Consider the following 12,354-nt stretch of genomic DNA (forward strand, 5'->3'; position numbering starts at 1 on the left):
CGGAAGCGCGACGCAGCGAGCGGCAGGGTTACCAGGGAAACCGAGCCGCCGCGTCTCGCCGGGTCCCAGACGCTTAGAGGCCCTGTGGTAGGTTGACCAGGCTCCCTCTCGGGAGCGGCCGCCCCTCGGGTGTAAACTGTGGGTGTTCAGTCAAGGATCTTTCTCTGGCCGGACCAAGACCCGTGGAGAAGTGCGGGTCAGGAGGAGGGGAGCAGGTTTCCTCGGGCTGGTGTTGGGGAGCGGAGGGCAGCGTTTGGTACCGAGGCGCCTGCAGTTGTCTCTGGAAAACTAGATTTTAATATGCCTGGTACTCAGCCCCCGGAATTGGATGGGCCCAATGCGAGGACCCCGAAACCCAGCAAGAGGGGGTCTGGCCCATGCCATCCCACTCACCCAGTGGTCTCTCCAGGCCTTGACCCCAGGGATTGCCTCTTGGCGTCTGAATGAAGATTCTGGGCTTCTCTCCCCAGATGCGTGATACTGGGATGGGCTGGGGATGCAGGGATTTAACAGCTGTGGAGTTCCCCAGAGCCCCTTTAGCTCTGCATTAGAGGTAAGACGTCCATGAATAGAATTGGATCTACTTATGGGTGGTAGATAAAATTACTTTTATCAGGTCGTAATACGGGGTAGTAGAAGGTGCATGAGTTTTGCAGTTAGAAAGATCTGAGTTCAAATCCATTATGATATGGTGGTTAACACTGACTATGGGATTGGACTGCTTACCTTTGTTCTGCTACTTATTAGCTGTGACCCACATTTCTTTCTGTGCCTCAGTTTCCCCATCTGTAGAATGGGGATAATAGTACCTAACTCATAGGGTTGCAATGAGAATTAAATGAGTTAATTCATGTAAAGTACTTAGAACCTTGGCAGTAGTAAACCCTCAAACAATGTTATGTCATTACTATTATTAAATTCCAGCAGCTACCACTTACTAGCTTAATGACCTTGGCTAATTTTCCCTCTGAACTAGTTTTCTTACTTCTGCAAGATTATTGTGAGGCATAAAATAAATAATGTGTATAAAACACATGTTAGGTCATCAATAAATGTTAATTATCTCCACGCTCCAATATCAGCCTTAAAACAATAAGGCAACTTTCTGGCACCAAACTCTTTGTCCCTATTAAGGAGGTTTTTACCCTTTAACCTTATTAGGCTAAGCAATGCCAATAGGTATTGCTGTTAGGTATCATGGTTGACCAAAGGAATAGATTAAAAAAATAAAAAGAAATATAGGAAGAAGAGATAAAGAAAGGGAGTATATATGACCTAGGTTACTACTTGAGTCATAGCAGCTGTTCTTTTGGGTTTTGTTGACTAACCTTCATATAGTCCAATAATACCCTGTATGGGCTAGAGGGACCAAGATTTAGGTTTTTGGTGCATTTATATTAGTTCTGAACAAATCTAAACACTGCTTTTCTGTAGTTTTTGGATAGTTTCTAAGCAGTCTGTTCCATTCTCTGTTTTCTAGGTTGCTAGGATGGACAGGAGCCACAGTGCATTTTATTAGCTTTGGTTCTTTTCTTTAGTTGTGTCTCTAGTCCTTTCCTCTCTCATTACAGCTGTAGCTGTGTCCTTCCAAAACCCTCTAAGGCTCTCTTTGATCCTTTATCCAGTGGCCATCCCTCCATTTCCTCAGCTGCCCATTAGATTCCTCATCATTGTCCAGGGATGTTGTGTATACTGCAGAGTTTGATCATTCCCATCACGTGTGTCTTTTGGTAGTGCCAGGAATTTTCCCACACACCAGCAACCAGTCACTTTTCTTCTTGTCTGGAGAAGACATCGTTGGGGATTATTGCGAAAGGGAAAACTTTGTGGCTGGCCTTAGACCAATCCCCTAGTCTTGCCCTTCCCTCGGTTGATGTATTGATACAAGGCAAGGTGTACACGTCTGGCCTGAACTGAGTTCTCATCTCTACCCTCAGCATCATCATCATGTCGAGCTGCCTCTTCCTCCTGAAGGCACTTCTTGCTCTTGGGTCTGTGGCATCCTGGGTGACTGCAGGAGAGCATGGTGAGCTATCATTTGGGATCCCTGGCTAACAGCAATAGAAAACGACTAGAGAAGTCATCCCCTGCCTCCTCCCGGAGTGAGGGTCCTCATCTGGGGAGATGGTCTTCTCTGTAGAACAGAACTGGACGCATAGATTCTTGGGACAGCCAGGATAGGTCTTCCTGGCTTTCTCTGTCCTCCCTGGAGATAGCACTTCCAGTCTGGCTTACTAGAGGTTCTAGCTTTTCCCGAGGGCTCTCACCCTAGGGTGAGAATAGGATCGCCCCAAGCTTTCTGTCTCTCTCTCTCTGCAGAGTGGCTGGTCCATGTGTGGTGCTGGGTGCATGTTAGCAGCTGTGTGGGAGAAGGGGAAAGTGGTTGCAGAAATATTTTGTTTTGAATTTATTTATTTATTTAATTTATTTATTTTTGGCTGCGTTGGATCTTCATTGCTGCGCGTGGGCTTTCTCTAGTTGCGGCGAGCAGGGTCTACTCTTCCTTGCGGTGCACGGGCTTCTCACTGTAGTGGCTTCTCTTGCTGCGGAGCACGGGCTCTAGGCTCGCGGGCTCAGTAGTTGTGGCTTGCGGGCTCTAGAGCGCCAGCTCAGTAGTTGTGGCGCATGGGCTTAGTTGCTCTGCGGCATGTGGGATCTTCCCGGACCAGGGATCGAACCTGTGTCCCCTGCATTGGCAGGCGGATTCTTAACCACTGTGCAACCAGGGAAGCCCCAGAAATATTTTTGACAGGAATCTTGGAGAGACTAAAAGTCCCCGAAGTACATTTGGCTTCCATTCCCTGTTTCTTGAGGCCTCGCCAGTTGCCCCAATCTCAAGTGATAACTTTTGCAGTGAAAGAAGGAAAATGCCCTCGCGATAAGACCCCATGCAAAGAGCCATACCGGGAGGATGAATCCTGTCTGGCTAGGCAGAAGCACTGCAGCGCAGGCTGTGGTCGGCTCTGTCGAGCAGGCACCCCTAAGGGTATGTTGGCTTGAGAGGCGAAATCCGAGTCTCCTTTCCGATCTTGCCTCTGGGCTAGATAGAGCCAGAGAGCTTCCTATCTCCTCGGTTGGCTCTTGAAATTTAGCTCACCTCTTTTTTCCCCTTTTGGGGGGTCTCTTCTCCTTTAATCACTCGTGTCCCCAGTTCTTTGCCTTCTGTCAGGAGAGAACAGGCCATTGATTATCTGCATCTTATACTTTGAACTCAGGGTTCCTGTTAAGGCTGGCCTCCTTCCAGCCAAACCTCCCCAGGTAGCAGGCCCCTTCCCTGTACCCAGTGGCGTTGTCTGCGCCTGGCTGCAGCAGCTCCCTTGGGCAGCCTGCCCGTAAGGGAGAATAGAGTGTTGTACTCTTTGCCAGGACTCTGGAGGGTCAGCTCTGGAACCAGAGCCTGGGAATCTGTCTCACGCGGGTCACTCACTGTCAACTTGTCAGGCCTGGTACAATCTTCGCAGTGTTTGAAGGTGATGGCTGAATTGCGGGGGCTGAGGGTGAGGCCAGCCGCCAGGCGAGGCAGCTTGGTGAGCTGCCCTGGGCCCTGGCCAGCCCAGATGGGGCTTCCTCTTTCCTTGGAGCTTGGCCGGTTAGAGTAGTGATCTCTCTGCACCTCTCCCAGAGCCCACTGGCTGAGTGGGGTTCCTTGTCTGGTGGGAAGGAATATTTCTGCTGGGATATTAGCTAACTACTTTTTCCTGGAGGAGGGCTGGCCCACTCACCCAGCGGGACTTGTTGCTACAGCCCACTGCACAGGGAATTCCCCTTCCTGGGCTATGAATAATCTCTACTTTCATTAAGCTCTGATTTGCCAGAAGCTTACCATAGCCTGTCCTGTCTGTTTGGTAACTTGGAGGAATGTCAGGGTGTGTGAGGGCACAGGACAGACCCTGGGACCTGCTCCCCTGAGGCAGTTCGGGTCTGAGCATGGGTCTGAACCGGGCTCCTCTGCTTGCTGGCTCTGTGGCCTTGGACAAGTCCTTTCATCTCCTTGAACCTCATTTTTATCATCCTTAAAATGGAGATAAGGGTATTTATCTCATAGAGTGATAATGCAGTGTCCATTGGGCTGCTATAACAGAATGCCATAGACTGGGTGGCTTATAAACAACAAAAATTTATTTCTTACAATTCTGGAGGCTGGGAAGTCCAAGATCACGGTCCAGCAGGTTCAGTGTCTGGGAGGGCCTGCTTCCTGGTTTGTAGCCTGCCGTCTTTTTGCTGTGACCTCACGTGGCAGAAGGGCAGTAAGGGCCACTAGTATTCATGAGGGCTCCAGTCTCCTGGCTTAATCACCTCCCAAAGACCCCACTTCCAAATACCCTCACTTTGGAGATTAGGTTTCAACATATGAATTTTCGGAGAATATAAATATTCAGTCTACAGCATGCAGTTGAGAAGAAATGCACATAAGAAACTTGTACAAAACCTGCCAGATAATACCTGACAGCTCACATAGTTATGCCCAGCACCTTGCTGTTCAGGTTCCCTCCCAACTATCTGAGGTCTGGCTTGTCTATTCACTTGCTCACTTATAAATGGTTTCAATACATATTGAGTGTCTACCCTACCTGGCATTTGGGCATCCTGGGGTAAGCATGGTAGCCACGGCCCTTGCTCTCATGGAGCTCACCCTCTGATGTGAGACACAGTAAATAATCATAAACGAGCAAGAATAACCACCAGTCGTGATGAGTGCAATGAAGGGAAAGAAAAGAGAGGGAAAGAGGAGGTGTCATTTTAAGTTGGAGAACGAGAAGGAGCTGGCCATTGGGTGGAGTGCTATGAAGAGGGAACTGCAGGGGCAAAAGCAGTGGAGTAGGGCAGGGCTTACTATTTTTTTTTTTTTTTAACATCTTTATTGGGGTATAATTGCTTTACAATGGTGTGTTAGTTTCTGCTTTATAACAAAGTGAATCAGTCATACATAAACATATGTTCCCATATGTCTTCCCTCTTGCGTCTAGGGCTTACTATTTTAAGGAGGGGAAAGGTCAGTGTGGCTGGAGGAAAGAGATGGTGAAGGAAGGTGGTTCCAGTTGAGGCAGAGTCCAGGCTTTGGGGGAGTCTCCGGGGCCTCTGTCTAAGGCTTTATTGTAAGTGCAATGGGAGGCCTTTAAAGGGGGCTATAAAAGCAGGAGAGGCCTGATCCGCTTTTCATTTTAAAAAGGCTACTCTGCTGGTGTCTGAAGAATGGATGGGGCGAATGTAGAAGATGGCAGGCCAGTTGAGAGGCCAATATGCCAGGCTGGGTTGGGGGTGATCATGGCTCAGACCAGGGTGGTGACAGTGCAGACCTGGAAGAGTGGCAGACTTGAAGTACTTTTTTTTTTTTTTTTTTTTTTTTACGGTACGTGGGCCTCTCACTGTTGTGGTCTCTCCCGTTGCAGAGCACAGGCTCCGGACGCGCAGGCTCAGCGGCCACGGCTTGCGGGCCCAGCCGCTCCGCGGCATGTGGGATCTTCCCGGACCAGGGCACGAACCCACGTCCCCTGCATCGGCAGGCGGACTCTCAACAACTGCGCCACCAGGGAAGCCCTTGAAGTACTTTTGAGGGTGAAGCTGACAGGCCCGGGGAAAGAAGTTAGCAGATGTGGGTGTTGAGGAAAAGGAAGTGTCAAAAAGGGTGGTGAGTGTCTGGCTGGAGCTGTTGGGTGATGGTGGTGGTCTTTACTGAGAAGGGGACAACTTTGGGAGGAGGAGGAGGAGGTTTTGGAGTGAAGATTCAGATTATGGCCTAAGAGTTGTCCCCTCTGGCTCCCTTATGGCCTGCCTTCCACCGCATGAAAGTTGAACCCTCCTGATCCCCCGTGACCCTCTGTTTTGCTTATTATGACATGTGCATTATTATTATTTTTTTAAAAAATTTATTTATTTATTTACTTATTTATTTCGTTGTGTTGGGTCTTAGTTGTGGCTGGCGGGCTGCTTAGTTGTGGCTTGCTGGATCCTTAGTTGTGGCATGCAAACTCTTAGTTGCGGCATGCATGTGGGATCTAGTTCCCAGACCAGGGGTCAAACCGGGGCCCCCTGCACTGGGAGTGTGGAGTCTTTTTAAATAAATTTATTTATTATTTATTTATTTATTTTTGGCTGCATTGGGTCTTCGTTGCTGCATGCGGGCTTTCTCTAGTTGTGGCGAGCGGGGGCTACTCTTCCTTGTGGTGCGCGGGCTTCTCATTGCAGTGGCTTCTCTTGTTGCGGAGTGTGGGCTCTAGAGCGCAGGCTCAGTAGTTGTGGCGTGTGGACTTAGTTGCTCCGTGGCATGTGGGATCTTCCTGGACCAGGGCTCAAACTCGCATCCCCTTCATTGGCAGGCAGATTCTTAACCACTGAGCTACCAGGGAAGCCCTGGAGCACAGAGTCATAACCACTGCGCCACCAGGGAAGTCCCACGACATGTACATTGTATCCTTCGTATGCATTGATGGCATGGGCTCCCTGTGTGTTTGGGTCCCCTTTTTCTAAAACCTCAGTGCTGGTTGTACAGCTAAGAGTTGACACAGCAGGCCCAAGACTGATATTCTCAGAAAGGCCTGCTCACAAGATTGGCCTTGGTGGGCTTCTGGGAATTTGGATTTTGAGACGGTTCCTGCCACCGTAACTAATAAGAGTGGTATGAGCTAGGCAGAGAGCACCCATGTGACCAGACCGCAGGAAGAACCCTAAGCCTCCAGTGAGCTTCCCTGGTAGATACCACTTCACATGTACCGTCACAATTCCATACTGGAGGAATGAAGTCATCCTGTGTGACTCCCCTGGGAGAGGACTCTTGGAAGCTTGCGCCTGGCTTCCTCTGGACTTCACCTCATGCACCTCTTCCCTTTGATGATTTTGCTTTGTATTTTTGTGCTGTCGTAAATCATGGCCATGGGTACAACTGTATGCTGAGTCCTGTGAGTCCTAGAGAATCACCAAAACTAGGAGTGGTCTTGGGGGTTCCAGACACACTAGTTTATTTATAAGTTTTCCTAACCCCTAAAACTGTCTACCACTGGGTCTTTTGGCAGAACTGAGCTGAGTCCCAGTGCTTGGTGATTTGGTTTTGGGTGATAGTTGCGGAGTGCAGGGGATCACCGTGATGTGGGTTAAAGGGCAGTGGACCTAGTGTCAGAGCTGGGGGTTTGGGACCCAATTCTGTGGCCATTGACCTCAGGCCAATCCTTCCCGCTTCTGGGTGTCTGTCTATTTACAAGAGAAGAGGAGTAGGTTTGAAGGCTCAGAGGGCCCTTCTTGGCTTAAGAAGTTTTGAAATTTATTTTCTGCCAGCAGCTGGCATTCTTCCCTAGTGGAAGGTTGGAGCTGGGGCAACGGTAAAGACTAAGTGTGAGTACTTCCTAGGCTTCAGCTTTTTATTCTACTTTTCTGGTGATAGCTTGGGATCTTGGGATAGGGGCATATCTGGAGGCTAGGGATGACCATCCCCGTTCTGGCTCTCATTCCTATTTCTCATCCTGATTCCTGCTAAGATACCTGTGAGGTGACTGGAAACCATGCGTTATGAGGAACTGAGCTTACCTAGCCTGGCAAAGCTAAGACAGTGAAAGGCAGAGGATGGCTAAAGAGATGGCATGAGCCATGTTTTTGCCAGGTGTCTGGGGATAGGAAAAGGACCAATGGATAGAAACAGATTTCGGTTGAGTATAAAGAAGGACTTCCTTATACCTAAGGCTGTCTAGCTTAAGTATAAGGATGGCGTAGTCTGGCTTGGAGCTATTGAAGCCCCCTTAATTCCCGCTGTTCAAGCTGAGAGTAGGGGATTGTTTGGCAGGGATTCAAGCATCAGATGGGGCATTAGACTGGGTGGCTCTGCTGGGCACTGGTCCGAGGGGATGTGCTGTGACCCTCAGGGCTTCAGCCTATCTTCCTAAGTGTCCCTTCATTGCTTCTAATATTTGACAAAACCCCAGGGACCTCAAGGAAGCCTGGCCTGGGAGAGGGTAGGGCTTTGGTCTCTATGCCTGGTCCTGAGGATAAGGGCAGAGGTAGCAGGGTCCTCCTGGCACTGGTTACTTCAGAGTTGGGCCCGGAAAAATGGTGATATCTGGAAAGTGTGGTATTCTAGGCCTCCACTCTAGGGCACACGGTGACTTGGTGAGTTTATGTTGCTGTGTTTTTCCCAACCAGGGAGATTTATTTTATGCGCAGCCTTCTCCACCGTGGGGTAAAAGGCTTTGTTCCTTGTTAAATGGATTTTAGTGTTTGTCAGACAGGTGGGGAGGCGTGGGGAGATACATCTGGTGGTTACAGTGACCATATTTTCTGAATAAAATATATCAAGACACATAATTGTGACACAAGCGGACAATGGCAAAAAATACTTGAAATAGGGGCTATTCCGGAAAATCCTAGGATGCCAGGTTATTATATCTTGATTGTTTAGCTGCATGTATTCTCTTGGAGTCCAACACTTGCTTTTTCCATCATGTCAGAGTTCCCAGAGCCAGCTGTGTCCAATCGTATGTACATGTTCGTTCTCAGAGGCACTGGGCCAGTCCTGTCTCGGTTTTCTACAAAGCTTGAATTGCCTGTCATTTTCCCCTCCATTTAAAAAACTTGAAATAAACACTGAGAGGAATGAGTCATGGTGAGTGGGTTTGGTTTGGATGTGACTTCTTGGGTGTGCCTGCCCCCGTGGACCTGGCCTGTTGCCCACATGTCTTAAGGATGGTGTAGTAGAAAGAGTGCTTCACTGCAAACCGAGAGGCTGAGTTTTGTCCTGCTTTGCCGCTGACTCACTCTGCAGTTCTGGGCCAACCCCTTCTCTTCTCTGAGTTTCATTGTCTTCTTAGGGGCTGTGAAAGGGCACATCAAGAATGTGTTTGGCTACATGAAGCAGAAAATGAAACCAACAGGGATTCTTCTTTCTCACATAACAAGAAGTCCTGAAGTCAGCGCCAGGGCTGGTGTGGTGACTCCACGATGAAACAATTTCTCTGTCTCTCCTTTGCAATTCTTGACTTTGTCTTCATACTGGGTGCCTCCTGGTTGCAAGAAGGCTGCTCTGATTCCTTGTCTGTCTTTGGACTGGAAGAAGAAAGAAATGAGAGGGCAGTTTGACAGCTGTATTCTCTGAACCAACAATGCAATAGTTTTCCCAGCTTATATCTTAGTTTGTGGTCACCCCTAGTTACAAGGGAATATGGGGGAAGCAAATCATTTTAGCTGACTGGGCTCACTGCCTCTCAGAACAAGCCTGGGGTTCTATTCACAAATGCTTCAGTTATTTATTGCCACCTAACAAACGATCCCCAAACTTAGCGACGTAACGCAGTGCATTCTTTTTTTTTTTTTTCCCCAAAGCCCCAATCCTGAAGTCATCAACATTAACACAGTGCATTCTTTCTCACAGTTGTGTGGCTTTGTGGGTTGGCTGGGCTTAGCCGGGCAGTTCTTATACCCAGTGGCACAGCTGAGGTCCTTCATGCAGCTGGGAGCTCCCTGGCAAGTTCCACTGTGGCTGGAATGTCCAGGATGGCCTCTCCTCCTCCAGGTTCTCTCTCCGGAGGCGTCTCACTATCCCGCAGCCTAGCCCAAGCTGCTTTGCAGCACGGTGGGTGGTTTCCAAGAGGGAGTGTTCAAGCCCCAGTACGCAAGTGTTGCTCAAGCCTCTGCTTGCATCATACTTGGCTGGTGTCCTGTTGGTCAAAGCAAGTCACCCAGTCGAGCCCAGAGACGGTATGGGAGCGGGCTACCCAAGAGCACGTATTCCAGCAGCCAGCAGTGTTGATGTCGACCACAGTAAGCAAGGAGGGAGGATGAATATGGGGGTAGCAGCTAGTGCATTTGCCACAATGTGTTGGACCTCAACAGTGCTTTTCAGTCTGTGAGTCTGGATAGCTATTTAGTATTTTGTGGTCAGCATTTAAAAAAAAAAAAAGAAATAGAATATAAAGTATCAGCATTGCATATACATGTATGCACATAAATATGTACATTTTACACATAAATAGGTATAAAGTACACACGGGACTCAATGGAAAATGTATTTTGTACTCAGAGTCCCAATAAAAATAACTGGAAACACTGGGCTTGAACACCTCTGGGCCCCAGTGCTCTGATTTTATGGCAGGGTTTGGCGGTGAATGTCCTGCAGACCCCCTTCCGTGTGAAGAGCTGTGTGATGGGGACGCATCCTGTCCTCAGGGACATAAGTGCTGCAGCACTGGCTGTGGCCATGCCTGCCATGGAGACATTAAGGGAGGTATGTTGGCTCTTTGGGGAAGACTTGAGTGCTCCTGGGGTCCCAGGGTTGGCTTGGGAGGGAGCCATCTGTGGCCTTCTTCTCTTTCTCTTCGTGGGAGGAGTCAGAGTTCTCATCTTTCCAGTCCTCCTAGCCCTTCAACCCAAAGCAGCCCTCCTCCAAGGACCAAGGGGCCCATGTTGGCATTGAAAGAACTAGAGGAAGGCAGTGGGTGTTAGTAGGAAGCCCAAGCATAGGGGGAGAGGGTGGTGCTCTCGGAGCCTTGCTCCTTCTGCATCCCACCCTGCCCCAGCCCCAAACCCACAGAGGTATCAAGTCCCAAGGTACCTCTAGAGAACTTCCTGTGGGACACCATTTGGAAATCATTAGTCCAGATGCTCTCTTGGGGCCCTGCAGGGGCTCGGATCCTTGAACTTCAAGGTTTTCCAGCCAGATCTTTGGTTAAGATCTAGTTAGAATCAGGGATGGATTCATCTGGAGCCTCTACGTCCCAGATGGGAACTTGGAGTCATTGCAGCCAACCCTCCTGTCTCTATACCTATGCCTGTTTATCCCACAGGGCGGGGTGGCGACTGTCCAAACATTTTGGTGGGCCTGTGCATTGTCAGCTGCATGGCGGATGAGAACTGCCCAGCTGGGGAAAAGTGCTGCAAGTCAGGCTGTGGCCGTTTCTGTGTCCCGCCAATCCTGCCACCCCAGCTGGCCCTGAACCCCAACCGGACCATCAGGTCTAATTTTGAATTAGGTGAGTACGGCCCATTGTTATCAGTAACAATGGCCTTAACTGCTATGTACAGAGCACTGGCTTAGGTGCTGGGTGGGGACTCCAGAAGGGCAAGACAGTTTTTGCCCTGGAGAGTCTAGTTGGAGAGAAAGATTCTATGTCACAGATCAGAACCCTTGTATAGGCAGTATGCACGTATAGGTGATGAGAGTAAGTGTGGCTGCTTGGGAAGGTCCTTCTCCTAGAAGTAGGGTTTGATCTGGGCCCTAAAGCCTAGGCAGGATGTGACCAAGGGAGGAGAGCCCAGAGAACATGCTGCACGCGTGGTCTGGTGACGGTCAGCAAAGGCACAGAGGGGGTAATGTATGTGACGTGTTTGGGGAGCTGGGATGGGGGTGGTGAGAGAGTGTGTAAGGGAACAGACAGGCTGTTTTTTGAACAGGAAATGTAAGGTTGGTCAATGAATGATAAGAGTCTTCAATGCCAGTTTAGACTGGATTGTCTGGGAAGCAGGGAGCTATGTAAGGCCTTTGAGAGCAATCTTTGCCAAACTTCTCCAGGGTGGAAGGGAAAAAACATTTTGAGGAGCTGGAGCCAGGAGGGCACAGTTGTGACCTGATGTTTCTTCTACTTGCAGAGAGCCCGGTGCCGTAGCTGTCCTGATGTGTCCTGAGTTTCTTTGGTGACTCCAGGGGGCTTGTCCTGGTAGCCAGGAGAGGATGATGTCCTGGGGCTTGTGACACCCCCAGGGACTTTCATTGCCCTCTCTGCTCTGTTTCTGTTCTTGCTGCTGCCCTGACCGTAGGAAACCCAGCCCTGGGCTTGGAAAGTGGGTGTGTGGTGCTTCTTTTCCCCAATAAAGGCTGATGCTGACCCTCTTGTCTGTGCTCCTTGAGGGCTAAGATGAGGAAAGAGAGCAAGGGGGTCTGAACGTGGCTGTGGGATTATGGGACTGACTTATTTAGGAAGGATAGGGGATCCCTTCTTTCTGAGAACACTGGAAATGGATGCTGGTTGGGTGTGGCCAGGGGGGAGAAGGACGGAAGCCAAACCCGGGGTGACTTGCCATAGGCTTGTCCAGGAGTGGGACAGTCAGGCCTCTTTTTGGACTTGCTGACCTTTCTTTTGTTGGAGAATGTGAGTTGGGGAATGGAACTGGGGTGAGTGGCTAGTTCTTTGAGTCACTTGGATGGTCCCACCTTGGCTCACTTTCCTTGGGGGCCAGCCCTTGGCTCCAAGACAGGTGTTTTGTCCCCTCCAGGTAGCTTTGCTGTAGGGAGGGATGTCTTTAGGTTCTTGGGACCAAGATAATTTTTAAAATATATATTTTTTATGTAGACAAAAAATATATTCTATATCTTGGAGATCTTTTATTCTATATCTTGGAGATCCTTTATGCCATCACATACATTCTTTTAATACAGCT

General features: G+C 49.3%; 1 protein-coding gene across 2 annotated transcripts; it reads left to right on the forward strand.

The window, feature by feature from the left end:
• Positions 1-14: 14 nt before the first annotated feature.
• On the forward strand, positions 15-11,796 carry WFDC3 (WAP four-disulfide core domain 3). 2 transcript variants are annotated; one of them, XM_060032686.2, is made up of 6 exons: positions 66-87; positions 471-553; positions 1,938-2,026; positions 10,073-10,204; positions 10,764-10,949; positions 11,566-11,796. In XM_060032686.2, exons 3-6 carry the CDS (start codon positions 1,948-1,950, stop codon positions 11,580-11,582), a joined length of 414 nt encoding a protein of 137 aa, XP_059888669.1. In that variant the 5' UTR covers positions 66-87; positions 471-553; positions 1,938-1,947; the 3' UTR covers positions 11,583-11,796. The 2 variants fall into 2 exon arrangements, with proteins under 2 accessions (XP_059888670.1, XP_059888669.1); XM_060032687.1 differs by lacking the exon at positions 471-553 and having other exon boundaries at positions 15-87.
• Positions 11,797-12,354: the final 558 nt, after the last annotated feature.

The sequence above is a fragment of the Delphinus delphis genome, chromosome 15 (genome assembly GCF_949987515.2).
Source record: "Delphinus delphis chromosome 15, mDelDel1.2, whole genome shotgun sequence".
Lineage (NCBI taxonomy): Eukaryota > Metazoa > Chordata > Mammalia > Artiodactyla > Delphinidae > Delphinus > Delphinus delphis.